The sequence below is a fragment of the Camelina sativa genome, chromosome 17 (assembly GCF_030686135.1).
Source record: "Camelina sativa cultivar CO46 ecotype springtype chromosome 17, ASM3068613v1".
Classification (NCBI taxonomy): Eukaryota; Viridiplantae; Streptophyta; class Magnoliopsida; order Brassicales; family Brassicaceae; genus Camelina; species Camelina sativa.
The window spans coordinates 7,358,499-7,385,179 of record NC_141896.1 but is presented as its reverse complement, the minus strand read 5'-3'; the positions used below and the strand labels follow the sequence as shown (position 1 = coordinate 7,385,179).

The 26,681-nt window shown below is 39.8% G+C and overlaps 7 protein-coding genes across 7 annotated transcripts; 3 read left to right on the top strand and 4 right to left on the bottom strand.

The window, feature by feature from the left end:
- Nucleotides 1–201: 201 nt before the first annotated feature.
- On the bottom strand, nucleotides 202–6,519 carry LOC104756054 (ATPase 10, plasma membrane-type-like). The gene is made up of 8 exons (XM_010478567.3): nucleotides 4,589–6,519; nucleotides 4,383–4,502; nucleotides 4,190–4,263; nucleotides 3,939–4,075; nucleotides 3,695–3,829; nucleotides 3,432–3,611; nucleotides 3,085–3,291; nucleotides 202–2,848 (listed from the first exon to the last, which is right to left on the bottom strand). Exons 4-8 carry the CDS (start codon nucleotides 3,963–3,965, stop codon nucleotides 2,834–2,836), a joined length of 564 nt encoding a protein of 187 aa, XP_010476869.1. The 5' UTR covers nucleotides 3,966–4,075; nucleotides 4,190–4,263; nucleotides 4,383–4,502; nucleotides 4,589–6,519; the 3' UTR covers nucleotides 202–2,833.
- LOC104756053 (receptor-like protein 2) lies at nucleotides 548–2,942 on the top strand. Its single transcript, XM_010478566.3, has one exon. The coding sequence runs from the start codon at nucleotides 548–550 to the stop codon at nucleotides 2,777–2,779; it is 2,232 nt and encodes a 743-aa protein (XP_010476868.2). The 3' UTR covers nucleotides 2,780–2,942.
- Nucleotides 5,008–7,485, top strand: LOC104756055 (receptor-like protein 3). The gene has a single exon (XM_010478568.3). It carries the CDS (start codon nucleotides 5,008–5,010, stop codon nucleotides 7,360–7,362), a length of 2,355 nt encoding a protein of 784 aa, XP_010476870.3. The 3' UTR covers nucleotides 7,363–7,485.
- Nucleotides 7,486–8,782: 1,297 nt separating this feature from the next.
- On the bottom strand, nucleotides 8,783–13,097 carry LOC104756052 (leucine-rich repeat receptor-like serine/threonine-protein kinase At1g17230). Its single transcript, XM_087495566.1, has 3 exons — nucleotides 9,600–13,097; nucleotides 9,133–9,516; nucleotides 8,783–9,051 (listed from the first exon to the last, which is right to left on the bottom strand). Exons 1-3 carry the CDS (start codon nucleotides 12,514–12,516, stop codon nucleotides 9,026–9,028), a joined length of 3,327 nt encoding a protein of 1,108 aa, XP_087351692.1. The 5' UTR covers nucleotides 12,517–13,097; the 3' UTR covers nucleotides 8,783–9,025.
- A 279-nt stretch (nucleotides 13,098–13,376) lies between these two features.
- LOC104759263 (translation initiation factor IF-2, chloroplastic) lies at nucleotides 13,377–18,928 on the bottom strand. Its single transcript, XM_087495567.1, has 12 exons — nucleotides 16,989–18,928; nucleotides 16,862–16,894; nucleotides 16,482–16,595; nucleotides 16,160–16,309; nucleotides 15,926–16,024; nucleotides 15,780–15,842; nucleotides 15,341–15,496; nucleotides 15,173–15,238; nucleotides 14,767–15,003; nucleotides 14,389–14,664; nucleotides 13,933–14,121; nucleotides 13,377–13,813 (listed from the first exon to the last, which is right to left on the bottom strand). Exons 1-12 carry the CDS (start codon nucleotides 18,540–18,542, stop codon nucleotides 13,658–13,660), a joined length of 3,093 nt encoding a protein of 1,030 aa, XP_087351693.1. The 5' UTR covers nucleotides 18,543–18,928; the 3' UTR covers nucleotides 13,377–13,657.
- A 261-nt stretch (nucleotides 18,929–19,189) lies between these two features.
- LOC104756051 (uncharacterized) lies at nucleotides 19,190–23,779 on the top strand. The gene is made up of 7 exons (XM_087494076.1): nucleotides 19,190–19,527; nucleotides 19,750–19,915; nucleotides 20,325–20,451; nucleotides 20,747–21,093; nucleotides 21,174–22,947; nucleotides 23,044–23,294; nucleotides 23,389–23,779. Exons 1-7 carry the CDS (start codon nucleotides 19,376–19,378, stop codon nucleotides 23,458–23,460), a joined length of 2,889 nt encoding a protein of 962 aa, XP_087350202.1. The 5' UTR covers nucleotides 19,190–19,375; the 3' UTR covers nucleotides 23,461–23,779.
- A 93-nt stretch (nucleotides 23,780–23,872) lies between these two features.
- LOC104756050 (CASP-like protein 2A1) lies at nucleotides 23,873–25,666 on the bottom strand. Its single transcript, XM_010478562.3, has 3 exons — nucleotides 25,161–25,666; nucleotides 24,414–24,534; nucleotides 23,873–24,328 (listed from the first exon to the last, which is right to left on the bottom strand). The coding sequence occupies exons 1-3, from the start codon at nucleotides 25,376–25,378 to the stop codon at nucleotides 24,053–24,055; spliced, it is 615 nt and encodes a 204-aa protein (XP_010476864.1). The 5' UTR covers nucleotides 25,379–25,666; the 3' UTR covers nucleotides 23,873–24,052.
- Nucleotides 25,667–26,681: the final 1,015 nt, after the last annotated feature.

The window sequence follows — 26,681 nt, the reverse complement described above, 5'->3', positions numbered from 1 at the left end:
AAAACAAAAAAAAAATATAAGATCTATACATTTTAATTTCTAACAAATTGAAGCCCTAAGTAAATTTTTAGGTTTAGGGAAAAACTTTTACAATATGAAAATCCAATAAAATTATTTTACTTTTTAGTTACATATATGAAATAACATAGTTCTCTTAGTAATTCGAATATTAAATACTTGGCTGTAACTTGCATCATCCAATTTTGGCCAATTGCAAATTTGCAATTAAGAAAAATCAAAACTACAAAGTAGTTACAAGAAATCTTCATAATTAAGTGTCAAACAAAAGAAATAGTTCCACTTGCCAACATTTATTAGAAAACAAATCCTACTCTAAACAAAACATATAGCGCATAGAATTAATTAACAATGAAAATATTAAAATCAAATAAATATAACTGAAAGCTTTTGACTATTTGCCTTGGTCAACGATGGTATTGACAAGATCACACTTCTCTCTGGGTGACTATTTTGCCTTGGTCACCTCTGTATTGACAAGAAGTTTTCTATCTTCTTCGTCTTCTCTGTATTGTTTCTTCTTCTCGCTATGATAGATAAGGAAATGAGATCCAAAGCCAAAGGTCTTGTGAGACCAATAATCATAAAACATATACAACCTCAGAGTTCTTACATGCATCTCTTCCTCCTCTGTGTTCTTTTCCTATCTTCCCTCTTTCTTACACCTTCGGAAGCTGTCTGTAGCTTGCAAGATCTAGAATCTCTCCTGTGGTTTTCCGGCAATGTTTCTTCTTATATTTCTCCTTTGAACTGGAGTTTGTCCACTGATTGTTGCTCCTGGGAGGGAATTACATGCGATGATTCATCAGATAGTCACGTCACTGCGATCTCCTTGCCCTTTAGAGGACTCTCTGGGATTCTCACTTCGTCTGTTCAGAAACTTCACCGTCTCTCTCGTCTCGATCTTTCTTATAACCATCTATCGGGTCCTCTCCCACAAGGTCTTTTCTCCACCCTTGATCAGCTCATGGTTCTTAATCTTAGTTGCAATAGCTTTGATGGTGAGTTGCCACTTGAACAAGCATTTGGAAACGGAAGCAATAGATTCTTCTCTATTCAGACACTTGATCTGTCGAGCAATCTTCTGCAGGGTGAAGTCCTCCACCATAGTTCTGTTTATCTCCAGGGAGCTATCAATTTGATTAGTTTCAATGTTAGCAACAACAGCTTCACAGGTCCAATCCCTTCTTTCATGTGCACGAGTTCACCGCAGCTCAGCATACTGGACTTCTCCTATAATGATTTCAACGGCCATATCTCCCAAGGATTAGGCAAATGCTTGAGGCTAAAAGTTCTACGAGCAGGCTTCAACAATCTCTCTGGTGAAATCCCAAGTGACATTTACAATCTTTACGAGCTCGAGCAACTCTTTCTACCAGTCAATCGTCTTTCTGGAAAGATCGACAAACATATCACCTTGCTCAGGAAACTTACCACGCTTGACCTTTACTTCAATCACCTGGAAGGAGAAATACCAGTCGGTATAGGCAACCTCTCCAGCCTGCAGAGCCTCCAACTCCATATAAATAACCTCAGTGGTTCAATCCCGCTTTCTCTTGCAAATTGCACCAATCTGGTCAAGTTGAACTTGAGGGTCAATAGGCTGGGAGGAAGCTTAACAGAGCTCGAGTTTTCCCAATTGAAGAGTCTTAAGGTTCTAGATCTTGGAAACAATAGCTTCACTGGTGATTTCCCTGATAAAGTTTTCTCATGCAAATCGCTCACAGCAATCAGATTTGCAGGCAATAAGTTAACGGGACAGATATCTCCTCGAGTAGTGAAACTTGAGTCCCTGTCGTTCATGGGTTTATCAGACAACAAACTAAGGAACATTACAGGGGCTCTCAGCATTCTACAGGGCTGCAGGAAGTTGTCCACTCTAATCATGGCAAAGAATTTTTACGACGAAACAGTTCCAAGCAAACAAGACTTTCTTGCACCAGACGGATTCCCCAAACTCCGAATATTTGGTGTAGGTGGATGTAGATTGAAAGGTAAAATACCAGCTTGGCTGATCAATCTCAACAAGGTAGAAATTATAGATCTTTCATTGAACCGATTCGTAGGTTCAATTCCTGGTTGGCTAGGAACTCTTCCAGAGCTTTTCTACTTGGATCTTTCCGATAACCTTCTTACAGGAGAGCTGCCAAAGGAGATCTTTCAACTAAAGGCTCTGATGTCCCAAAAGACGTACGACGCAACAGAAAAGAACTATCTAGAGCTGCCTGTTTTTCTCAATCCCAACAACGTTATGATCAATCAGCAATACAATCAGCTGTACAGTCTCCCACCTACGATTTTCATCAGAAATAATTTCCTGACCGGGAGTATACCAGTCGAGGTTGGTCAGTTAAAGGGTCTTCATATACTCGAGCTTCAAAGTAACAATTTATCAGGCAGCATCCCAGATGAACTGTCTAACCTCACCAACTTAGAGAGGCTGGACCTGTCCAACAACAAACTATCCGGTAGAATTCCTTGGTCGCTCACAGGACTCCATTTCATGTCCTATTTCAATGTTGCAAACAACAGTCTCAGTGGGCCAATACCAACAGGAAGTCAGTTTGATACATTTCGAAAAGCATATTTTGAAGGAAACCCTTTGTTGTGCGGTGGTGTACTGCTGAACCCCTGCACACCTACTACTGCTACAACCACGGTAAAGGATGATGAGTTTGACAAAACATTTCTTTTGGGGATTGCCAGTGGATACTTTCTAAGCTTTATTTCGACTTTAGTGGTGCGTGCCTGGCGGGTGTAATGCAATCATATATGCAGCGAGTCACTCAAAAGACGTTTAGTGGTTTCATTTCATTCAACCATATGTATCCTTAAAAAAAAAATGTGTACAAAGAAAAAAAATCAGAGTTTGTAATTTTGATGGTATCTAAGTTTCTCAAAAAACAATCAATTTGATGGACAAAGGAATCTAGTGCACTTGGAACCGCTCTTAAGAGAGGATCACTTGGATTTCCTTTTGCATTCAACAGCATAAAGGTAGGATTCTTCTCAATTTCACTCTATTATAGTTATATACTAAAGAGAAATGGAACCAAGATTTGTTACCTGTTGAGAAAGTCGGTGAGATCCAATGGCAAGTGTGACTGATAGTACAGTAGGCATGGCAATGGGTATCACTCCAATCAGTAGTACAAGAAGGTTATTGATCCCAACTCTGTAGGAACGATGTTGTACAGGGAACATGACAATGATTTCAAGAACCATTCCAACAGCAATACAGCAAATGCAGAAGTTTCCTATTGCTGTAAGAACCTATATAGAAGCAAACATGTCAAAAAAAAAAAAAAATCATGTTATTTCAAGCTGCAAAGTGTATTTCACTATATTAGTATATTAAGAGAACAATTGCTTCAAAGCATGCTGAAACTGGGAAAGAATGAATAACAAACAACCTGCTGAAATTGTCCGGTTACATCTGTGCTGTCCACCAAGCGTGCTGTTTTTCCAAAGAAGGTGCTCGCTCCAGTTGCTATCACAGCAGCTTCTATTTCACCTTGTTTACAAGTAGAACCAGAAAAGACTTGCTCACTCTTCTTCTTGGTCACAGGTAGTGATTCTCCAGTCAGCACTGACTGCGTCAGAGAAAAATAAAACGATAAGTGAACTATAAAGTCTTTACATAGTACAGTAAAAGTAAAGAAATGCAAGTAAGTGCCTGATCAATCTTCAAGGGGTCTCCTTCAAGAAGACGAGCATCTGCAGGAATGATATCCCCAAGCTTTATGCTAATTATATCACCAGATACCAAGATAGATGCATCTTGCTCTTGCCACTGTCCATCTCTAAGTACCTATAAGAGGCGATGTAAATAAAAATAAAGGTAATATAGAAACGATAGTGCAGCTAGCTTTGCCATTTTGGCTCATTGGAGTCAAAATGCATAAGGTAAAGAACCATACTCTTGTTTTTAGAGCCAAGCGAGCCATAAGAGCAGCAGCAGCATTGCCAGCATTGTTTTCTTCGAAGAAACTGATTGTTGCGTCGATCAGAAAAGGCAAACAATTCCAACAAAGTCTTTCCAGTCAGGACCCAGTCTCTGTAATACCATTTTTACCATGAGTTTCAAGTTGTATCTTCACATAGTAAGGAAGAGAAACAATTTCATAAACACTAATCGACGAAAATAGTAGTAAAACTTTTATTGTCTTACTTCACTATTAGCGAGGGTGATGGCCATCAATGCTGCAGCTTCCATAACCCATGACAATGGATTCCGCATAAAACCTACGAATTTCAGAAATTTGTTCTCCCGTATCATTGTTGTAAATGGCATTAGCACAACATTATAAGGACACTTGGCAGGAACACTATGAAGACACTTTGTAAGATGTCCTGTTTCTTACCTGTTTCTCTTCAAGTCTGTTAGGACCAAATATCTTCAATCTCTCTTCAGCATCTCCAGATAAAAGCCCTTGAGGAGATGTTCTTAGGTATTCAAAAACCTCCTCCAATAGCGATATACCCTGTCAAGCTCAAGCGTCAAAACTTTTTTTGCCACTAATGAATTCAAGTACTAAGAGTAAAATTTAAGGAAACACACAACACGTACCAAGTCAACTCCTTTTCTGTTGAAAGTATTAGGATCCAGCAAAGGCTTGTCTAAATCCTCGGCCATACTTAAAAAGCTTTAAAAGCAACTGTCCAACTGCAAAATATTGTGAACAAAGAAAAGAAACGAGAAATTCTCCGATGAACATAAGAGAATATATAAATCAACAAAACGATTTTTCAAACTATTAGCAAATCAGCAAACATGTGGGTGAGCAGTTTGATCTCACTTCTCTCTACCTAACGGTCACTCTCACTTCTTCGATCGCAGAGGTGAATTTTCTATTCACCCACATGGGCTTCTCTCATGTAACGTAGACAACGATTTTTCTTTTTTAAAAAGGATTAACAATGGACCAATGGTATAAGCAAGTTGATCAAAGGAATCGGGACAAAGAAACAGATAAATAAATCTTAAATATGTTGACTTTTTTGCCTTGGTCAACACTGGTTATTGTCAACAAGTTTTTTCATCTTCTTTGTCATGTTCTTGTTCTTCTCACCATGACTAATGAGGACATGAGATTCAAAGCCAAAGGTTTTGTGAGAACTTCATCAATCACAAGACCAATACAACCTCTGAGTTTTCACATGCTTCGCATACTCCTTCAGTGTGTCCTTTATACTGCAGTTTCAGAGGCTCTCTGCAACCCGCAAGATCGAGAATCTCTACTGTGGTTCTCTGGAAACGTTTCTTCTTCTGTTTTTCCTCTGAATTGGAACCCATCCATTGATTGTTGCTCATGGGAAGGAATAACCTGCAATGATTTCCCCGATAGTCACATCACTGCAATCTCATTGCCCTTTAGAGAACTATATGGTAAACTCCCTTTGTCTGTTCTGCATCTCCACCATCTCTCTCATCTCGATCTTTCTCATAACCGTCTCTCGGGTCATCTCCTGCCTGGCTTTCTCTCATCCCTTGATCAGCTCAAATTTCTTGATCTTAGTTACAACAGCCTCGATGGCGAGTTGCCAGTTGAGCAAACATTTAGAAATGGAAGCAACAGACATTTCCTAATTCAGACAGTTGATCTGTCAAGCAATTTTCTCCAAGGCGAAATCCTCAGTAGTTCTATTTTCATACAAGGATCTTTCGATTTAATCAGTTTCAATGTCAGCAACAACACCTTCACAGGCCCAATCCCTTCGTTCATGTGCAAGAGTTCACCGGAGCTCAGCAAACTGGATTTCTCCTACAATGATTTTACCGGCAATATTCCGCAAGGACTAGGGAGATGTTCAAAGCTAAGTGTTCTACAAGCAGGCTTCAACAATCTCTCTGGTGAAATCCCAAGTGACATCTACAATCTTTCGGAGCTCGAGCAACTCTTTCTACCAGTCAATCATCTTTCTGGAAAGATCAATGATGATATCATCTACCTGAAGAAACTAATATCGCTCGAGCTTTACTCCAATCACCTTGGAGGAGAAATACCAATAGACATAGGTCAGCTCTCTAGCCTGCAAAGCCTCCAACTCCATACCAATAACATCGCTGGCACAGTCCCGCCTTCTCTTGCAAATTGTACTAATCTCATCAAACTGAATCTGAGGCTTAATCAGCTGGAAGGAACCTTATCAGAGCTTGACTTTTCCCGCTTTCAGAGCCTTATCATTCTAGATCTTGGAAACAATAGCTTCAGCGGTGATTTCCCTTGGAAGGTTCACTCCTGCAAATCTCTAACAGCGATGAGATTTGCAAGCAATAAGTTAACAGGACAGATATCTCCTCAAGTACTGGAACTTGAATCCCTATCGTTCTTGTCTTTTTCAGATAATAAACTGGTGAACATTACAGGCGCTCTCAGAATTCTGCAGGGCTGCAGGAAGCTGTCCACTCTCCTCATAGGAAAGAATTTTTACAACGAAACATTTCCAAGCGACAAAGACTTAATTTCCTCAGATGGATTCCCTAGTCTCCAAATATTTGGCAGCGGTGGATCTGGACTGAGAGGTGAAATACCAGCTTGGCTGATCAAATTGAAGAGCTTAGCAGTCACAGATTTGTCCCACAACCAGCTTGTAGGGTCAATCCCTGGTTGGTTGGGAACTTTTCCCCACCTTTTCTATATTGATCTCTCAGAGAATCTTCTTTCAGGAGAGCTGCCGAAGGAATTATTCCAACTAAAGGCTCTGATGTCCCAAAAGGCCTACGACGAAACAGAAAGGAACTATCTAAAGCTACCAGTTTTCGTCACCCCCAATAATGTTACAACTCATCATCAATACAATCAGCTGTTTAGCCTCCCACCTGCGATCTACATAAGAAGGAATCAACTGAAAGGAAGTATACCGGTCGAAGTTGGTCAGTTAAAGGTTCTTCATGTCCTCGAGATATCTCATAACTATTTGTCTGGCAACATCTCACATGAGTTGTCGAAACTCACCAACTTGGAGAGGCTTGACCTGTCCAACAATCACTTATCTGGTGAAATTCCTTGGTCGCTAACAAGCCTCCATTATATGTCCTATTTCAACGTAGCGAACAACAGCCTGGACGGGCCAATACCCGCAGGAAGTCAGTTTGACACTTTTCCGCAAGCACATTTTGAAGGAAACCCCTTGTTGTGTGGTGGCATACTGGTGACTTCCTGCAAGGCTCCAACAAAGCCACCTGCCACAACCACAGACAACGAGGATGTAGAGGAGTTAAAGGGAATGTTTATTCTAGGAGTTGCCACAGGATTTTTTGTTTCCTACTGTTTTTACTGGTGCTTTTTTGCTAGACTCAGTGTTTTGACTAGTAAAGTAGTCTTTCCTGTAGTATCATAAAGAAACAGTGGTCAAATGTGATGGTTTAGGTTGGTTCTGCTCCAGAATGAAATAAACATCATCCAGGCTTCTCTTTGTATTTCTAGCAGAGACATGATAATTCAACAAAAGTTTTATTTCGTAGGAATCTAGTGGGTGGGTTTGTTGAGTTGGAGTCTAGAGCTATAGCACCAACTACTGAGAGTTTCGAAATCAACTACTGAAACTGAAAGTGCAGAATTCGAGGTATACTAGTAGAACTCAGATGACTATATAACATTGCAAAAACAAATAGCGAAGAACCTGGAGGCGTCGTATCTGGAGATGAGAAGAGAGCAATCATTCATAAGGGGTAGACCGATTTCTTGTCTGTCGCCGGCGTGAATTTAGTTAGGGCTTTTTTTAACCGTCAAGAAAGCTGGGAGTGTACTTTTTGATTGTTTTGTTTTGTTTGGCTCAAATTTCACTTCTTTAGATTTACAATTTGTAGCCTCAATTTCTTTTTTTCTTGCAATTGGGTCCAAATCCGGGAGAAAAAAAAAAACATTTGCTTACTTTTTTTTCCGACAAAATATAAAAGACACAAACGCTTGTAATTAGAGAAAACCATGAAGAAGTAAAAAAAAAAAAAAAGTCCGGTCCGGTCCGGTCCGGTCCGGAAAAAATATAAAAACTGACGCCGTGAGATTCCTCTCCGGCGGAACATTGGTAAAAAAAAACCCCTAACCAGTCGCTGTAGCTAAAACCCCTATTTTCCGTTAAGAGGAGCGAGAGACCCGCACCAGAGGAATCAGAGATGGACGAAAAATACTATATTAGCATAGTTATGTTTTAATCTTCTTCTGGTAACATATTAGTAATCGTCGTGATCTATGTACGAGCGGATGAGCATTGTGGCGCAGAGTCGAATTATACAGAAACGAGCATGTTGTTGTTTCACCAAAGAAGAGCATTTCGAAGTGAAGCTGTTCCGGGTTTTGAAATCAGACTTCTTCTTTGCCAAAAATCCACCCATCTTTGGTGTTCGATTCGAATTTTTGATGAATCACCTCTTCTCTATTTATACGAATTGGATTCTGGGATTTGAAGGAAGCCTGAACTTGGTCATGTTTTTTTAGTCTCTTTTTGGGGATTTTGCGCGTTGAGGTAATCTCGCCGTACAAACGAAACGATGGAGTGTATCAGACTCTTTTTTCTCAGTTTTATCCTATCGATACATAAGATTTTGTTTTGTAGAAAAAATATCAAACACTTGACTTCGGTTTCAAGTTTGTCTTTTTATTTCGTTTCTTGGGTTGCTCTTCTATTTTGTTGGACAAGTAATCTTGTTTAGGTTCAATGTATGTCAACGAGTTTATCAGAGAGCCACGAAGTTTCTAGGAAGATACGTTTATGGATTTTTTCCCCTCTGAATCCGTATTAGATTGAAACATAAGTGATCTGTAGAACTAATTATATTTTACTTTAAGAGAACGAAAGATCTTAGCTGCTTAGCTGTTCTTGGACTCTGGTTTTGTTCTTTTACAAATTAGTTAAAACAATGCTTTACATGTTCTGCAATGTTTCTGAACAATGTGTTGGTTTATCTAATAATAACTGCAGAGATCATTAGAGACTCAAGCGAATCAGAGAGTCAACATTTCTATTTTCCACTGTATGACTGAACTGGATTTATTTGCTGACTTCAAGGTGATGCAACAAAGTCAATTTCTGCACAACAGCAAGAAATGTTCATATGAGAATCAGACAAATTGAATGAATGTTGTAACTTGCAGAAAAAAAGTATGTTACCTTTGGAGGAGTTTGCTTCGTCTAGAGGAGTTTCTGATGTAATGGACGAGGACGAGAGGCTAGTTGATCCCCGAGCTTCAATAATCATTGCGACAACTTCTCTCATCGTTGGTCTACTAGCCGGAGAATTGCTGGTGCAGAACAGTGCAATCTTTAGGACAAGAGACATCTCATGAACCGTTCTCTTATCATTTGTATCTAGCCTCGGATCAAACATTTCAATGGTTGGAACCATGTTACGGATTGATCTTCTAACCCAATTGACTAGATCCCCTCCTTGCTCCAGCGGTTGAACTGGGGGCTTTCCTGTTATTAACTCCAAAAGCACTACTCCAAAGCTATAGATGTCGCATTTCTCTGTCACCTTCATCGTGTAAGCATATTCTGAAATCAAAGCAAAACATGAATCAGATATGTGTCAGATTAGCCAGTGTGGGAGAAAGAATCCTGTGATGTTTTTTACTCACCTGGAGCGATGTATCCGTAAGAGCCTGCAACCGCTGACATGGACTTTGAGTAAGAGAGATCAATCAATTTAGCCAGGCCAAAATCTCCAACATGAGCCTGGAAGAGTTCATCAAGAAGAATGTTGTTCGATTTTATGTCGCGGTGAACTATTTGAGGTCTGCAATCATGATGGAGGTAACACAGACCCTCTGCAGCGCCGAGGGCGATTCTGTACCGAGCATTCCAATCCAACAAGCAGTTTTTCTCACCTCCTCGCTGTAGTTGTTCCCCGAGGCTTCCTTTTGACATGTACTCATACAAGAGAAGATTTGAGTTCTGGTGATAGCAGAAACCATACAGCTTCACAATATTCCTGTGCCTTATCTTTCCAAGTGTTGATATCTCAGCTCTGAAGCTATTATCAGAACTAGCTCCTTCCCCGCGAGAGTTTAGCTTCTTCACGGCTATCACCTCGCCATCTGACATTTCAGCTTTGTAGACCGTTCCACATGCTCCTTTCCCTAAAACTACGTCTTCGGAGAAGTTTCTGGTTGCATCCACAAGGCCTTGATATGTGAAACCTTTTTTAGGGAAATAGTAGCTGTCCATGACATCCGGTTTTGTTTGATCCTCAAGAGCAACAAAGGCTGGTTCCCGTCGCTTTATTGCCCAACAGATACCAATAAAAGTGATAAGAAAAACGGAGCCGATTACAAGACAAGTGATTGTCAAGATCTTTTGCCTTTGCGAACCGTTCATTAACCAATTTATCTTGGAATCAGAATTTGGGGCAAGTGGTTGGCAGTGGCTTCTCTGAGAGTTACACAAACCGTGGTTTCCAGCAAAGTTCGATGAATCCATCCGCTGGAACACTGCTGTGTCTGGTACTGTTCCTAACAAGTTATTGTTTGAGATATTGCAGATGAGGAGGCTCATGAGATTCCCAATTGATGCAGGGATCTCACCTGAAAGCTTGTTGTCGTTGAGGTAAAGTATCTCCAACATTTGTAGATTTCCCAAACTGTCTGGAATCGTACCTGAGAGACTATTGTGACTAATGTTGAGGGAGATTTGCAGAGAGGTTAACTTTCCAAGCTCCACTGGAATGTTTCCAGACAAGAGATTGCCTCCTAGTTGTAACTCCATGAGCCGAGTAAGATCTCCAAAGCTATGAGGAATTTCTCCGGTCAATCTATTATCAGACAATTTCAAAATCTCTAAATTCACCAACTGACCAAGCTCTTCTGCTATGTACCCGGAAAACTTGTTGCCACTAAGGTCAAGCCTCTGAATAGTGACACAACTCCCCAACTCTTTAGGGATGTGACCAGTGAGGTGATTGGAGGAGATGTTTAAGCCAACAATCTTTGTGAGACTCCCAATCTCTGGAGGAATTTCACCAGTAAACTTGTTGTTAGCTAGACGCAGTCGTTCTAAATTCTTCAGCTTTCCCAGGTCTGCAGATATATTCCCTGATAACCAGTTTTGGTGAAGCTCTAATGCAGTAAGGTTCTGAAGATTAAATAATTCAACGGGGAGGCTTCCTGTTAGCTGGTTATCGCCTAACATTAGCTTTGTCAGTGACTTGCAGGTTTTCAGATCACGAGGGATGTTTCCTGATAACTTGTTTGAGCCAAGACTCAGAAGTATTAGCTTCTGAAATCTGCAGAAGTGGGCGGGAATTGAACCAGACAGAGAATTGGCAGACATATCAAGAACAGAAAAATTGCTATAGAAACCGATTAGAGGAGGAATCGTCCCTTCAAGCTGGTTGTCAAAAAGTTGCAAATCTACAAGGCAAGTTAGAAACTGAAGCTCTCGTGGGATAGTACCGTTTAGTCTATTGATAGACAAGTCTAGCTTCTCCAACAGTGTCAATTCCCCAAGCTCCCTAGGAATTGGACCTCCAATGATGTTCTCGAAAAGATGAAGTAATCGGAGATTCAGAATCTGACCAAACTCTATCGGGATGAAACCTGTTAACTGATTCTCCGAAAAATCTATCTCAACTGCATCTGTCAAGTTGCCTATTTCACGAGGTATCTCTCCGGTTAACTGGTTTGTGTAAAGGTACAGCCTTTTCATCTTTGTGAGCTTCCCAATATCTCTTGGAATTGATCCCGTGAAGTAGTTTTCGTGGAGCGCAAGCACCTCCAGACTGGTGATGTTTCCTACTGAAGGAGGTATCTCGCCGGATAGACGGTTTTGCCAGAGTATCAAATCAGTAAGATTTCGAAGCTGCTCTAGCTGCTTAGGAAGAGAACCCTCAAGAAGATTCTCTGCTAATCCAAGTACCTTTAGGCTCTCGCATCCGCTGATTTCAGACGGAATCACACCCGAAAACGCGTTCCGACCTGCCCTAATGACTCGCAGCTGTCTCAATTTCCCCATGGAAGGAGGGATTACACCGGTGAGATTGTTGCTGTAGATCACAAGCTCTTGGAGCGAACTCAAACTACCGATTTGTCTAGGGATCGAACCGAAAAGATAATTCTCGCATAGATACAGCTTTTGAAGAGTGATGATCATGGTTAGCTGAATTGGTATTACTCCGTGGAACCTATTTGTGCAGAGATCAAGAACCTCTAGGCTTCGACAGAGAGATAAATCTCGAGGGATTGGACCAGAGATGAAGTTGGTGGAAACATTCAGTTTCCTTAAACCATTAAGCTTGCATATGAGAGGAGATAGTGTACCTGAAAGATTCATCCCATTTAGATCCACAGAAGTTACAATTCTGAGACTGGTACAGGCGATTCCGGTCCAGTTGCAGGGATTTGAATCCAACTGATTCCAGCTTGCGAGATAATCATTGGAGTCATTTAGTAGAGCTTTAAACTCCAGAAGAACACGCCCTTCTTCGTTTAGGGATCTCACAAAGATGAAAGAGAAAGAACAGAGAACCACTATTGCGAGGAAACATATCCTTTCTCTCATTTCGTTACAAGTTAGCTTTGGTATGAACACAGAGTGATCTCCAAAACATCAGGAAGAAACGAAAAGAAACGTCGATTTGGGGGGAAGTCACGGAATGGTTTTGGCTAAGAGGGAAAAAAAAAAGATTAGATTGAGATTGAGAAAAAGACAGAATGATTTGATTGATCAAGAAAGACTATCTGCAAAACACTTCGGAAAGGTTTCTGTTTTCTCTGTCTCTACAAGAAGTCAACTGTGTTTTAATTCTCTTTGTCGACGACATCGTCTCTTTCTCCGACTTGGTTCACCATATTTTTGAGCTGCTAGTGGTTTCAAATCACGTGTTGGTGATCTGGTTTTGTAGTACAAATCCATTGAATAAAAATGTAGGGATCCTTTTTAGTGTTTCTCTGGGGTGTCAATCGAAGAAAACAGAGGATCTTGGTTGTTGTGACGGTGAGGATTTGATGAAGACGACACGTGAAAAAGGATGATTCAGGACAATGATCTTTTAAGTGCACTGTTTGCTTTTTGTGTTTTAATTTCTTGGTGATGGGTGAGAAGAGAGCGTTGGAGTCTGTGAACTCATCATTTCTATCGTTGACCGTTAAAGCCACTTCACACATACACACAAGTGGGGAAGTTATTGCTGTCTTTTTCGCGCCCATCTCTTGTCTGTTAAATTTCCACTACACCAATGTTCTTCCCACTTTCTCATTTTAGGAAATGAATTTTCAGAAATATGATTTTTGTGATCTTATTTTTCAAAAATATTATGAAGCCAAAGGTTGTTCAAAAACATAATTTTATAACTTTATGAAAACTTTTCCAATTGAGGCGTATAATCCATTTATAAACCGTTGCGTGAAACCCAAAAAATATAAAACAAGAGATATGAATTTATTATAGACAAAATAAATAAAGGATATAATTTTGTGACTTTTTCAAGATAAATATTGTTTCATTTGGGTCTTTTCCTTTTTTCCTACATCAAGCAACCACATGTAGAAACATTTGCCATGTACAATATGAGACCATACAAACAATGTACCAACCAAACTGTTGTGACCCAAATCTTTAATTTACCCTGAGGGTCTGATTTTGTTGTTTGCTTGAGTTTCTTTGATGACTTTAGTATTTAGAAGCAAAACCAGGATCACAATTAGACTCCAGCCTCTTCAATCGCGGCAGACATTGAAGCCGATGCTTCTTCTAGCGTTCGCCTCTTTTGAACTGCGTTAAAGGCCTCGATGATGTCTCCTTCAATCCAATCATCGTAGTCATCCATACCAATACCACATTCTAATCCAGCACCCACCTAGAACATCATAATCAGCGTGAGAGGTTTATACTGACCAAGTAAGAAAGTCTAAAAAAACAGGATTTGGTTTGGATTTGGACATATCTCAGCATGTAAGATGGAAGTTGATAGTTTACCTCTTTCACGTTTTCTTTAACTCGTTTAAGAGAATCAAGGACACCGACATGGACAGTTTTACCCTTCCGGAGTACCCTGATGCCACAATCTTTGACAAATTTCCCTTCATTCACCATACACCCAGCCACACGACCACTACCACTGCTGAAAGTAGCCCGAACTTCTGCTGAGCCAATCGGGATTTGTTCCTATCAACAGCAACAGAAATCTTCAATTTTCGAAAAATCCAATAAGGCTCATGAACTGAGACCAAAACCTATGTTTTATGATAATCCATGACATGACACAGCACAGAGATTTACTTCTCAGGCTAATCAACCAAAAAATAAATTCCAGTTGTTATGCCTTCTCATGTGGAAGGAACAGATATCTTATCGTGTGTAACTCTAAAGAGGCTTGTTATCAGATAAGGCAACAAAAAACGCTTCCGAATTGCATAAGAAATCAATGCTAACCTCAACAGACTCAAGAAGTCCTTCCATTGCGTTTCGCACATCATCAATAAGCTCATAGATAACTCTGTATAGTCGGATTTCAACACCTTTGTTTTCTGCAGCTTTTTTAACAGAACCAGACGCTTTGACATTAAATCCAAAAATGATGGCTTCACTCGCTGATGCTAGATCAACATCACTGTTGCTGACGTCCCCTGTCGCTTGTAGCAAGAATTTTAAGGTGACATTCTCCTGAGGGAGGACTTGCAGGGCTTGTCTGACGGCTTCAATGGATCCCTAGTTGTCACATTGATGATTTTCATCAGCATAAATTAGAAGAGACCGCAGAAACCAAAGTATTTAAGAAGATGAGCGGATGAAACCAAATAGACTCTTTACCTGTACATCGACCTTCAAGATGATATTAAGCTGATGCAAATCTAAGCCTGACATCTTTTTCGCTGATACAGCAGAAGCTAAGGAGGAAAGCGTGACCTTTCCATCCCCAGCCTTTGCAGATATTCTTTCATCTCGTAGTGATATTGCACGTGCCTCTGCCATCTCACGCGCCACATCAAGGGAAGAGACAATCTCAAATTCGTCACCAGCAATGGGGACATTATTTAAGCCAATCACCTGCAAAATGTCATTTAGATTCTCAAATCAGATATCTAAACCAATCCACACATGAGAACATAGTATCAAAATTGTCTCACCAAGAAAATAAACATGAAATTGCATAGAGTATTTCCATTAGTGAGTGTGCAGTGACGTTTAACTTAGGTTAGATTATGAAACTACAAACCTGTGCAGGTATGGACGGCCCAGCTTCATCAACTCGTTCCCCGCTGTGATCAAATAAAGCTCGTACCTAAACACAAAAACAGAGCAAGACCAAAGTAGGTAAGTTTCTAGCCATTTTATTACATCTGCACAATGCGGCTTCAGGAGAAAACTAAAATTTTGGGTAGACCTTTCCGAAAGCTTCTCCGCAAACAACAACATCCCCTCTTTTCAAAGTGCCCTTCTGAACAATGAATGTCGCAAATGGTCCTTTTGCTTTATCAAGTCCAGCCTCGATAACAATGCCCTTGGCATTTCTGTGTGGATTTGCTTTCAACTCTTGTAGCTGTAACAGCCAAAATAGAGTCAGTCCAGAAGCAAAAGCTAATGAGAAGCAAAAGCAGAGACTAAGAGAAAATATATGAATTAATCCCATATGTAAGTGTTATTAGTCTATAGTCCTCCTTAAAACAAAATTTTGGGTCCACTTTGGAGCAAGTATGTAAGTAATTTCGTAGCCACTATGTAGCTTACAAGAAGAAGTCAAAATTAAGCTTCATTATGGATCTAGCAAAAAGAGACGGAAAAATCAAGCAAACTTGTTATCATGGGTTTTATAACAAACTAACCTCTGCAACAAGCATGACAGTTTCCAACAGATCATCTATATTCTCCCCTTTCAACGCACTGATCTGTTAAGTGCAAATATAAGCATGATTACCTATAGAACATGTGGACCCTGAAACATATATGTGATGAAAGTATGTATTTCAACCTGAACCATTGGAACATCACCACCCCAGTCTTCAGGCATCAAACCAATTGAAGAAAGCTCTTGCATCACTCTCTCTGGACTTGCTCCTTCCTTATCTATCTGGAACAGGAAATGAATTAGACTGAGAGAAATTACATATTCACAAGGTAAAGAAGAATTAACAAAACAAAAAAAGTACTCAGCAACCTTTCTATTTCTAGATAGAAGAATACATGTGCTACATGAATCTAATACCTTATTTATAGCTATGACTATTGGTACAGCAGCAGCCTTTGCATGAGCTATTGCTTCACTTGTTTGAGGACGAATTCCATCATCAGCAGCAACCACAATGATTGCAATGTCAGTGACCCGTGCTCCTCGAGCTCGCATAGCACCAAATGCCTAGATGAACACATAAAAGTCAGATGAGCAAAACTATGGTATGCCTAACAAGAGATGCGATATAGTCAAGAACATGCTACATGGAAAAAGAGAAGCTCAGGAAGTAAAATCAATGAAAATTCAGCATCAGAAACGAACAAGTGAAGATTCAATTGCAAGAAAAAGGATCTACCTCATGTCCAGGGGTATCAAGGAAAACGCAGGACTGCAACGTTCCGTCAACAGGGACCGACACCTTATAGGCACCAATTCCTTGTGTAATTCCCCCTGCTTCTGAAGCAGCAACCTACAGATATCCAGCAAAGCGAGATTAGCTGAAAATGCTATGTAGCACTAACCTTGGCAGTAAGCAAAATGAACAAACACAAATAGTATTTCAGAAACAAAGCAGAAATACAAACTCCTAAACTAAAGATGAGTTGTATCCTCAACACATTAATTTCCATCAGCCATGTTTTAAAATTGATAAAGAACTTAAGAGGCCACAATGAAAGTTTTTGATATATGAAAAGGCAAATCAGTGTTACATCGGATAGCTAATCTCATCCATACCTTGCTTTTTCTGATATAATCCAGAAGAGTAGTCTGCAAAATAGGAAACAAATGCCATTAGGACTCTACATATCTTTTATGGGCGAGTAGGATATGGAACAAAAACAGTAGTGCAAAGTGTGCCTACCTTTCCATGGTCCACATGACCCATTATCGTTATGACAGGAGGCCTGTCCTCTAACTTGTCCAAATCTTCTTCATCAAAAGTTTGTCTTTTCTTTGCCATCTCTTCTACTTTAACTGAATCAGCATCAAGGACCTCAACATCGTAATCTCTACAAATCATCTTCACCATCTCTCGGTCCAAGGTCTGCACACCATCAGGTCTAATCCCTTTTGAATATAGATACCCAAGAATGTCACCTTCGCCGATGGCTAGGTTGTAAGCCAAATCCTCGATGGACATGCCTTCTTCCTCTACCTCTAAGATTTCAGCTTTGACAGGTGCTGCGTCTTTTGCAGCCTGGAGTCTCACAGCCTTCCTACTAGCTTTACTCCATTTTCTCCCTTTTCTACCTGATCGAGAAATGGATGTATCTTCGTCGCCGTCATCTTCAGCAACAACTCTTCGTCTTGGACTAGCTGGTGCATTTTTCTTATTACGGTGCTCAACTCTGAACTTGTTAGAGGGAGGACCCTTTCCAGGCTTAGTAGGAGCTAACACAGCCTGAGAGGCCACAGGATCAACACCTTTTTTCTTGGAAGCAAATTTGTCAACCAAAATAGGTTTCCTTTCTTTACTTTTAACGCTAGAATCAACTTCTTGAGAAACCAAAGGCTTTGCTGCCATACCAAGATCTTTTAAGATGGGTGTTTTCTTTACAGGTGGCTTAACGGGTGACGGAGCTACCATAGGTTTCCCTTGTAACATTGGCTGGGGTCTTAGAGGAGGTTGAGGTCTAAAAGGAGGCTGAGGTGGTGCCAATTGAGTGCCTGCTTTGGCATTAACCTCTTCCTCCTCTTCTTTCGTTCTAGGTTCAATTTTAGGTGATTGCTTAACAACTTTTTGCACAGCAGCAACAGCATCGCCCTTACGCCACACACTCTTCATAGTTTTCGTCTTCTTTGTAGCTGCAGCGCTCGCATAGCTACCATTTCTCGAGTTACTACTGTTGGCACTAGGCTGTGACGGTTTAACAGCCTCACCACCTTCTTTACTACCCGGTTTAGGAATTTCCAATTTCTCAGCTTGATCTAACACATCACCAAGAGATTCAATAACCTTATTCCTCTCTTCCTGCCCATCAAACTTACCCCCATTGGATAAATCCTTACTCCAAGGAGCAGTATTAACCCCCAAACCTCTTTCAACCCTTGGCACAGGGGGTTTCAACACAGGTTTAGGATTCTGCTTCAGCACAACCTCACTATCATCCCCTCCTCCATCTATACTCCCTCTAAACGAGTTAGAATCTATAGAAACTGAGCTGTTGTTTTGCTCAGCAATGAAGTCAGCAGTAGTACTAGTAGAAGTAGTAGTAGTAGTTGAAGACGAAACGGAATATTTACAGAGCCATTTCTTAGTACCTTTAACGCTTCTCCTTGACAAAGAAACCCTTTTAACTAATGCATACGACGCATCCGAAGAACTCGTTCCTGAAACACTTGCACAAGCACCACCTAGACTAACAAGAGAAGCTAGCGATGGCATTGTGCCGACGAGAACAAGCATCGACGGCATCTCTAATAAAACCCAGAAAACGAACAAAACAAAGCAATAGAGCAAATTCAGAGACTTTTCTTATCTCATTCCAATTTTCCGACGAATTTTCGAACCAGAATCCGTAAGAAATTGGGGTTATCAACGTATGGAATCCGTAATCATCAAGCTGAATTGAGAATTATTGATGAGCAAATTAGAGAGATGGTGTGAAAGAAAAAGAGAGATGAGGAAGAAGAAGAAGATAAGTGGAGGAAGAAGAAGGAAGAAGAAGAGAGTGCGGAGATAACTTTGAACTTGAGAGCTTTGTGTGTGTGTGGGTGTGGCTGCTTCTGTGCCTGAATTTTTCGCGGATTTCCGATAAGGCCAATTTTTTTACAAATAAAAAATAACAAATTAAATGTCATAAATTATTTTTTACTCTAATAAACCATTTTATCCATAAAAAAAAAAAAAAAAAAAAAAAAAAAAAAAACTCAATTTACTTTCTTGTCTGAAAAATAATATTGGGCTCAACAGAAAAGCCCATGAACCCGTCTCATTTATAAATGGCACACGTGACAAAATATTAGCCGTATATAGGGTATAGAGAGGGCAAATTCGTCCACCGAAGAAGCCGGAGATAAAATTAAAATATTTTAATATTATCAGTAAAAAAAAGAGCATTTAATATAAAATTAAATAAATATAGATTCGATTAATAAATAACGCTAAAAGGAGAGAGAGAGTTTTGAGATTTGAGATTGTCTCTCTCTTTACCTTTACTCTGTTGTTGAAAGTGAAGAAGCGAGCCCCCGACCGATATAAGAGAGAGAGAGAGTGTGTGTGTGTGGTTGAGTTGACGAAGGGAGAGGATGAAGGAAGAGGATGTGAGTTCGCAGAACGTAAACCCTACGAGTAATCGGAATAGTGTTGCCTCAGCTTCTGCTTCCGCCTCTGCTACTCCCGTTGATAGGTTCCGACGTCGTGCTAGATCGCCTTCTCCTCCTCTCACTGCTGCTGCTAGGTAACTCCCCCCCCCCCCATACGCAGATCGAGTTTTACTAGTGCGAAATTATTAATTTTTTCGATTCCTTTTGTTGAATTTGAGCCGGTACGATATGTATATATCTAGGGTTTCGCTTGTTTGAGATTTGCATCTTAATTTTTGCTAGCAATGCTTTGATAAATTTTCAAAGTTTTGATTTTTGGGTATTCGACGATTTGATTTCAATTCAAGCATTAACAGCTCTGCAGGTGCATCATCTCCTGCTGTTCTGGTTAACGCTGGCAGTGTGGACTGGTCAGGTCATGGGCTAGCTATATCAGGTCGTTCCTGTAGAACTTGGGATAGAGGAGATTTACTTCGACGTCTTGCCACTTTCAAGCCTTCAAATTGGCTTGGGAAGCCTAAAGTCTGTCTCTTTTCTTTTTCTCCTTATGTTCACTTTCACATGCTAATTCGTTTCTCCACACACTCAGATAAACTAGCGGTAGTGCATATCCTACCAAATTTTTAAGTTCAGTTCTCCTAATCTAGTTAATATAGTGATGGGAATTTTTTCTTTGGAATAAGTGCAGATAAACCTAGCAATATATAGCCTGCTGTAGTTGTTTTTGGCTCAAACAGATTTGGTGTAGTTGAGAAGTTAATCCTAGTAACTTAGGTTGCCTCATTTGTGTGGTTATATATACTTATTCGTCCTTCTCTGTTTTGGATTGGTTCTTTCTCTCTCCTATGGTATCTGTTGCAAGTTTCAGCTGGTAGAAAGAAATGTTGTTTGATTAATGGTGTGTCCTGCCATGGTACTCTTTTGTTTGCAGACAGCTAGTTCTTTGGCTTGTGCTCAGAAAGGTTGGGTTAGTGTTGATTTGGACAAAATTCAATGTGAATACTGTGGGTCTAATCTACATTACACTCCTCCACAAGATTCGTCGAATCATCCTGAAGGTCAATTCTTGTTCCTGTAACTAAACTGATCTTCTTTTTTTCTATCTAACTCTCGGCACCGATGTGTTGTGGGGAGAATTTAAGTCTTCGTCTTTCACTTGTACTGTATCAAAAAAGAGAAAATCTCTCAAACCGGTTCTGGGCATCTTCGGAGCCAAGAGTTTTGATCAATAACCAACATATACCAATGAAAAGAATTTTGTGTTTGCTCTTAAGCAAGAAAAATCAGTACGCATGAATCAGCTTTTTTATATGGTGCTCACATTTGATATTCCTTATTCATATTTGATAACAGCTGATAGCATCCGAGAAGAATTCTCCAACCAGCTTGATGCTGCACATGAGAGCTCTTGTCCATGGGTAGGACAAAGTTGTGCAGAAAGCTTAGTTCAGTTTCCACCCACTCCTCCATCAGCCTTGATTGGAGGTTACAAGGATCGTTGTGATGGGCTCCTACAGTTCTATTCTCTACCAATTGTCTCGCAATCTGCGATTGACCAGATGCGTGCTTCAAGACGACCACAAATTGACCGCCTTTTGGCACATCCTCAAGTCTATGCCAATGATGATCTCAGTTTTAGAATGGATAATATCTCAGCTGCAGAAACGTCCAAAGAAGTGGCTCTTAGTAATTACTATCGCGTAAGAACTCAGTAAAATGTGCTCTTAAGCTTACTAGCAATAAACTACCATTGTTTCTTATTTTAATATTTATCTTACAGGCTCAAAAGCTGATAAGCCTTTGCGGATGGGAGCCTAGATGGCTTCCAAATATCCAAGATTGTGAAGAACATTCGGCCCAGTCAGCTAGAAATGGGTGCCCTTCTGGCGCAGCTAGAAATCAAAGTCGTCTACAAGATCCTGGTCCAAGCAGGAAACAATTTTCGGCTTCATCCCGAAAAGCCTCTGGAAATTATGAAGTTTTGGGTCCAGAATATAAATCGGAATCCAGATTACCCCTACTGGATTGTAGTTTATGTGGTGTAACCATCAGGATTTGGGATTTCATGACCACTTCTCGGCCGGTTCCGTTTTCCGCTATAAATGCCACTCTTCCTGAAACGAGCAAGAAAATGGGAGTGACACGTGGCACTAGTGCAACAAGTGGGATAAATGGATGGTTTGCTAATGAGGGCATGGAACAGCAGCAAAATGAAGATGTTGACGAGGCTGAAACTTCAGTTAAGAGAAGATTAGTATCAAATGTAGGTCTGAACTTATATCAAACTGCAGCTGGTGCATCATCCTCTGCACAACTGAACATGTCCGTGACCCGCGATAATTACCAATTTAGTGATAGAGGAAAGGAAGTGTTGTGGAGGCAGCCTTCAGGAAGTGAGGTTGGTGATCGTGCTGCTTCATATGAATCACGAGGGCCTAGTACTCGTAAACGGAGTCTGGATGATGGTGGAAGCACGGTTGATAGGCCTTATCTACGGATACAACATGCAGACAGTGTTGAAGGGACTGTTGTTGACCGTGACGGTGATGAGGTTAATGATGATTCAGCAGGGCCTTCAAAGCGTACCCGAGGCTCTTATGTGCATGAAGCTTATCCTCCCTTGTATGGGCGAGACTTATCAGTAGGGGGGCCAAGTCACTCACTGGATACTGAAAACGAGAGGGAAGTAAATAGAAGTGACCCATTTAGTGAAGGAAATGAACAAGCTATGGCTTTCCCAGGTACTAGAGACTCCACGCGGGCTTCCTCTGTCATTGCAATGGATACAATTTGCCACAGTGCCAATGATGATTCTATGGAAAGTGTGGAAAACCATCCTGCGGACTTTGATGATATAAACTATCCCTCTGTGGCGACAGCTCAAAGTGCGGACTTCAATGATCCTTCGGAACTGAATTTCAGCAATCAAGCTCAGCAGAGTGCTTGCTTCCAACCAGCTCCTGCTCGGTTTATTGCTGAACCAGGCATTAGCAGCATAAATGACGGTGAGGAAGTACTGAACACAGAGACTGTCACTGCCCAGGGAAGGGATGGACCAAGTTTAGGTGTCAGTGGGGGTAGTGTCGGAATGGGTGCAAGTCACGAGGCAGAAATCCACGGAGCTGATGTTTCAGTCCATAGGGGAGATAGCGTTGTTGGAGACATGGAACCAGTTGCAGAGGTCATAGAGAATCTAGGACAAAGCGGTGAATTTGCACCAGAGCAAGGCCTTACTGATGATTTTGTTCCTGAAGAAATGGATCGAGAAGGTAGGCTTGAGGATAGTCAAGATAGGGTGTCTCAATCAATTGTAAGGGCGGACAGTGGCTCTAAAATTGTTGATTCATTGAAGGCTGAATCTGTTGAAAGTGGTGAAAAGATGAGTAACATAAATGTGTTGATCACCGACGACAGTGTTCATCCATCTTTGTCTTGCAATGCGATCATGTGTTCTGGTTACGAAGCATCAAAAGAGGAAGTGACCCAGACGTGGGAGTCCCCGCTCAATGCTGGCTTTGCCCTCCCCGGATCAAGTTACACTGCGAATGACCAAGGTCTGTAGATTTCTTCCTGTGGTTTATAAAGTCCAAACTTCATCACGTATAAAAGTGTAAAAATGATAGAATAAGCATATGCTGTTTCATTTTCAGGGCCTCCAAACGGAGACAGCAATGATGAAATTGTGGAATTTGATCCAATAAAGTATCATAACTGTTACTGCCCTTGGGTTAATGAAAATGTGGCTGCTGCTGGATGTAGCAGCAACAGTTCAGGTTCTTCGGGTTTTGCTGAGGCGGTGTGTGGGTGGCAACTAACTCTTGATGCCCTTGATTCGTTCCAGTCGCTTGAAAATCCTCAAAACCAGACAATGGAATCAGAATCAGCTGCATCTCTGTGCAAGGTTTGCGTCAACTTGCATCTCCGTTACTTAATTTTCTTCCTTCGTTTGATGATCTAACACTAATACTAATTGGTTACAACTGTTTTGTTTGTAGGATGATCACCGAACTCCTTCCCAGAAGCTCTTGAAACGCCAATCTTTTATCAGCAGCCATGGGAAAAAGTAAGATTATTTTTACTTGCGAATAAAAACAAAAAAGGTACAATTGCAAATTTTCTTGATTTCAGACAGAAATCGATATATATGGGTGTAGTGAAGCATATAAGCTTGCACAACACTTGGTTAGGGGCTCTTTAGCTTGGGTTTCCTTTTTCGCAGTACAAATAAAGAAGTTTCTATAGTCTCTCGGATCTACAAACTTTTGTATTTCTTTGAAGTTAAAGTAAAAGTTTGTGTAGTAAGTAACTGTTAAAAGACGCCTAAACAAAGGTGACAGTATTGAATCTAGTTTGATAATCTTATATTGACTTTTTGTCTCTGTTTAATCCTGAATTCAACGTTTTTGGTTGGGTTTAAATCAATTTTCAAGACAATGTGTGCATGGAACCGTTGTGTTAAGGATCATTAGTCTCCAGTAATTTTGTGTGATTCTTATATGTTTCATACCTTTCATATAACATTACAACCAGTCGTAACATTAATACAAGCACAATAGAAAAGATAGTCCAAACACAAGAGCATTCTTTCTCTTAACCCAAGTTAAAAAGACAACTTGTGAAACTTGACTAATTAGATGTATTTGAAAAGCAAATGAAGGATCAACTTCCGAAGACAGCGACTTCGATGTTCTTGTCGGAGTCAACAATGGAAGGAGGGTCAAAGCGAGTAAAGAGCTTATAAGAGGAGATTAGAGAGAGAACAACGTAGAAGCAAACCACAAAGAATGTGATTATAACAGAAGCAGTGGCTTTATGGCAGAAACTGCCATAGGAGCTACATGCATCGCTCCAGGTAATGGCTGCATCCCCATTGTAAGCTAAGTATAGAACTTCCGCGGACACAGCTCCAGCAGCAAGAACCAGATAGGTCAGAAGCTGAGACAATTAAATATTGAAAATTTAATATCAGTATTAAGCGGATCATTTGGTTGATGATTAACTGAATGTTACTATACTAAACCTGATCGAGACAAAAGAAGGTCCAAACACGAGGCATGGTTGAAGAAGAACGAGGCATCGCTGCAATGGCTGCTGATAGAAGAGAGTAGCCCGCACATATTCCGTTTGCATGCACCAAGTACCTAATTTTGTAATGACATTTTTACCATTACCGATAATTAATTAATAAAAAAAAATTTAGGCCATAATAGTATTCCTAATCAAACTCTATATGGCTATATCTATGCTAATTAACTTCGATAACAACAAATGTAGCTTGACTAGCACGTGTCTGCGCCTAGCATTTTGGGGCCCTAGACAAAATTTAAAAGAATGAAAAAAATATCTCCATTTTGTAATTCATCACAGCCGCATGTTTCATGATAACAGTGAACAAAATTGGGACCAAATAAAGATGAATGACAAGTTTGCAACCAAAGATTACCGGTCATAATCAATCTAGCTAAACCAAAAAAAATCAAAAAAATGGCTCTACGTGTCTTCATAGTTAACGCAATTTTTTGGGGGAAATATCGGAACTCTAGTTACAAATTTTGGGTAAAATATGTATAAACATAGATAAACAACAGTTTCTTGAAACTACTACAACTTTTTCTTTGTATTTCATGTAAAACTTCGGTACACCATCTCACAACATACAAACCCTAGTTGTAAATAGTATGCGAGGAGATGTAACTCTGAATCTTAAAGATGAAAGATTATTAAAATTATTCCCATAATTAAATGTGTATGGTGATAAGATACGTACCTAAAAGCTGCGAGATTGGAGTAAGATATAGAACCGAACTCATTGTCTTCGGAGTCCTTAAGCATGACAACAAGCGCCGCAACACAAAGCCCCACTGGAGCTAACCGGAGCATTGTTTCGGCGGTTCGCATTCCGGGACCAACCTCCTCCCACTTATCCGTCGCACCGCCACCGGAACCGCCGTGGTTACCCTTGTCATGATCGTTACTCTTCTCCATTTTCTTCTCAATTTTATTTTGTCTCTTTTTGTGGTTCCTGAGGAAAAATGTGGTTATAACAAGTGGTGAGGATTTTAATGTGTTACATTAAATAAAAGGAAGTGTTGGATCGATAGGTTGGTGAATGCATTTAATTTCGATATTCATGACACTTCTCCTCACACTTCCCTAGAAGAAAACATTTAAAAGGCTTCGAATTTGATAAGTACTCCACTAAAAATGCGACAAAAAAAAAAAAAAAAAAAAAAAAAGATCACTCCCCTACGAAGAAGTAAACACAGTATATATTTTCAAAGAAATAAATTGTGTTTATATATAGGATTATAGGATACCAAATTTTGGAGCTAATCCAATCTCGTGATCGAGAGTAGATCCAGAATAAAACTTGTTTCTTCGTGGATAATAAATGTATAGAGTTATAGTGTGGCTACGTACGTTTCCTCATAATAGTATGGTTACCGGATTAGTTGGTTTAATAAAAGCAACTAATTCTAAATTTGTATCCACTATATATGTGACTATATTTGGTGGATCAAATGAATGCTCCTGCAAACTTTCATTATCATAAGGCCTCCAAGCTTTATTTTGTATTAATAATTTAATACCTTTGTAGATCGAGAATCTTATAATTATTATGAAATATATATTGAATATTACGAGATAGTAGTTTTGAATCAAAATAGTTTTTGTTCACGGCAAAGTAATTGAAATCATCTATCTTGTATTTTTGTGTTGAAATGTATCGTGAATTAACTATTGTTTCTTAACAAGTTTTTCTAAAATCCATTTCTAGTTGTTCATTCTTGTTTTTCTTGCAAACAGGACCCTATAATGTTTTAAAATATTTGGGGTGTATTCAGTCAAACTTCTATAACGATTTAATTTATGCTCAAAATGGTAAATTTATTTTAGAAACATGACTCTATAATTTTTCAAAAGTACTCGATAATTAATTTAAAAATTTTTAATTTAAAATTTTTTAACAATTTTTTATTAATTATTCAAAATTAAAAAATTATACTTTTAAAAGATATACACTTAGAGTGGTTAAGATAGTGTGTTCGCCTTTAGAGTGATCAGCTTTCAAGCCGTATTTAAGAAAATTCAAGTTAATAAAAAGGAGTTCAGTTCTTTTTCTTTAGGCTTAATCTCCCTCCATGGACGGAGCAGTATAGGATCATGTGGGTCAAATGACCCTGGTAAATTTTTAAAATTGGTTAAATTTTTAGGGATAAAATTAAATTAACCCTGATAAAATAGCACAATTGACCCTTATAAAAAAAATTTAACAACATAATTGATC

Excerpts from the sequence above, each read along its gene's own strand:
- LOC104756053 (XM_010478566.3), top strand. The coding sequence starts at position 548 with ATGATAGATAAGGAAATGAGATCCAAAGCCAAAGGTCTTGTGAGACCA.
- LOC104756054 (XM_010478567.3), bottom strand. The coding sequence starts at position 3,965 with ATGGCTCGCTTGGCTCTAAAAACAAGA. Across the intron at positions 3,830-3,938 it reads GCTTGGCTCTAAAAACAAGA|GTACTTAGAGATGGACAGTG; the intron begins GTATGGTTCTTT and ends CGCCTCTTATAG. Across the intron at positions 3,292-3,431 it reads TAACCGGACAATTTCAGCAG|GTTCTTACAGCAATAGGAAA; the intron begins GTTGTTTGTTAT and ends GCTTCTATATAG.
- LOC104756055 (XM_010478568.3), top strand. The coding sequence starts at position 5,008 with ATGTTGACTTTTTTGCCTTGGTCAACACTGGTTATTGTCAACAAGTTT.
- LOC104756052 (XM_087495566.1), bottom strand. The coding sequence starts at position 12,516 with ATGAGAGAAAGGATATGTTTCCTCGCAATAGTGGTTCTCTGTTCTTTC. Across the intron at positions 9,517-9,599 it reads TTACGGATACATCGCTCCAG|AATATGCTTACACGATGAAG; the intron begins GTGAGTAAAAAA and ends CTTTGATTTCAG. Across the intron at positions 9,052-9,132 it reads CGAAGCAAACTCCTCCAAAG|AAATTGACTTTGTTGCATCA; the intron begins GTAACATACTTT and ends GCTGTTGTGCAG.
- LOC104759263 (XM_087495567.1), bottom strand. The coding sequence starts at position 18,542 with ATGCCGTCGATGCTTGTTCTCGTCGGCACAATGCCATCGCTAGCTTCT. Across the intron at positions 16,596-16,861 it reads ATTATATCAGAAAAAGCAAG|GTTGCTGCTTCAGAAGCAGG; the intron begins GTATGGATGAGA and ends GGATATCTGTAG. Across the intron at positions 15,004-15,172 it reads GGCCGTCCATACCTGCACAG|GTGATTGGCTTAAATAATGT; the intron begins GTTTGTAGTTTC and ends GACATTTTGCAG.
- LOC104756051 (XM_087494076.1), top strand. The coding sequence starts at position 19,376 with ATGAAGGAAGAGGATGTGAGTTCGCAGAACGTAAACCCTACGAGTAAT. Across the intron at positions 20,452-20,746 it reads TTCGTCGAATCATCCTGAAG|CTGATAGCATCCGAGAAGAA; the intron begins GTCAATTCTTGT and ends ATTTGATAACAG. Across the intron at positions 21,094-21,173 it reads CTCTTAGTAATTACTATCGC|GCTCAAAAGCTGATAAGCCT; the intron begins GTAAGAACTCAG and ends TTTATCTTACAG.
- LOC104756050 (XM_010478562.3), bottom strand. The coding sequence starts at position 25,378 with ATGGAGAAGAGTAACGATCATGACAAGGGTAACCACGGCGGTTCCGGT. Across the intron at positions 24,535-25,160 it reads TCCAATCTCGCAGCTTTTAG|GTACTTGGTGCATGCAAACG; the intron begins GTACGTATCTTA and ends TTACAAAATTAG. Across the intron at positions 24,329-24,413 it reads CCTTCTTTTGTCTCGATCAG|CTTCTGACCTATCTGGTTCT; the intron begins GTTTAGTATAGT and ends TAATTGTCTCAG.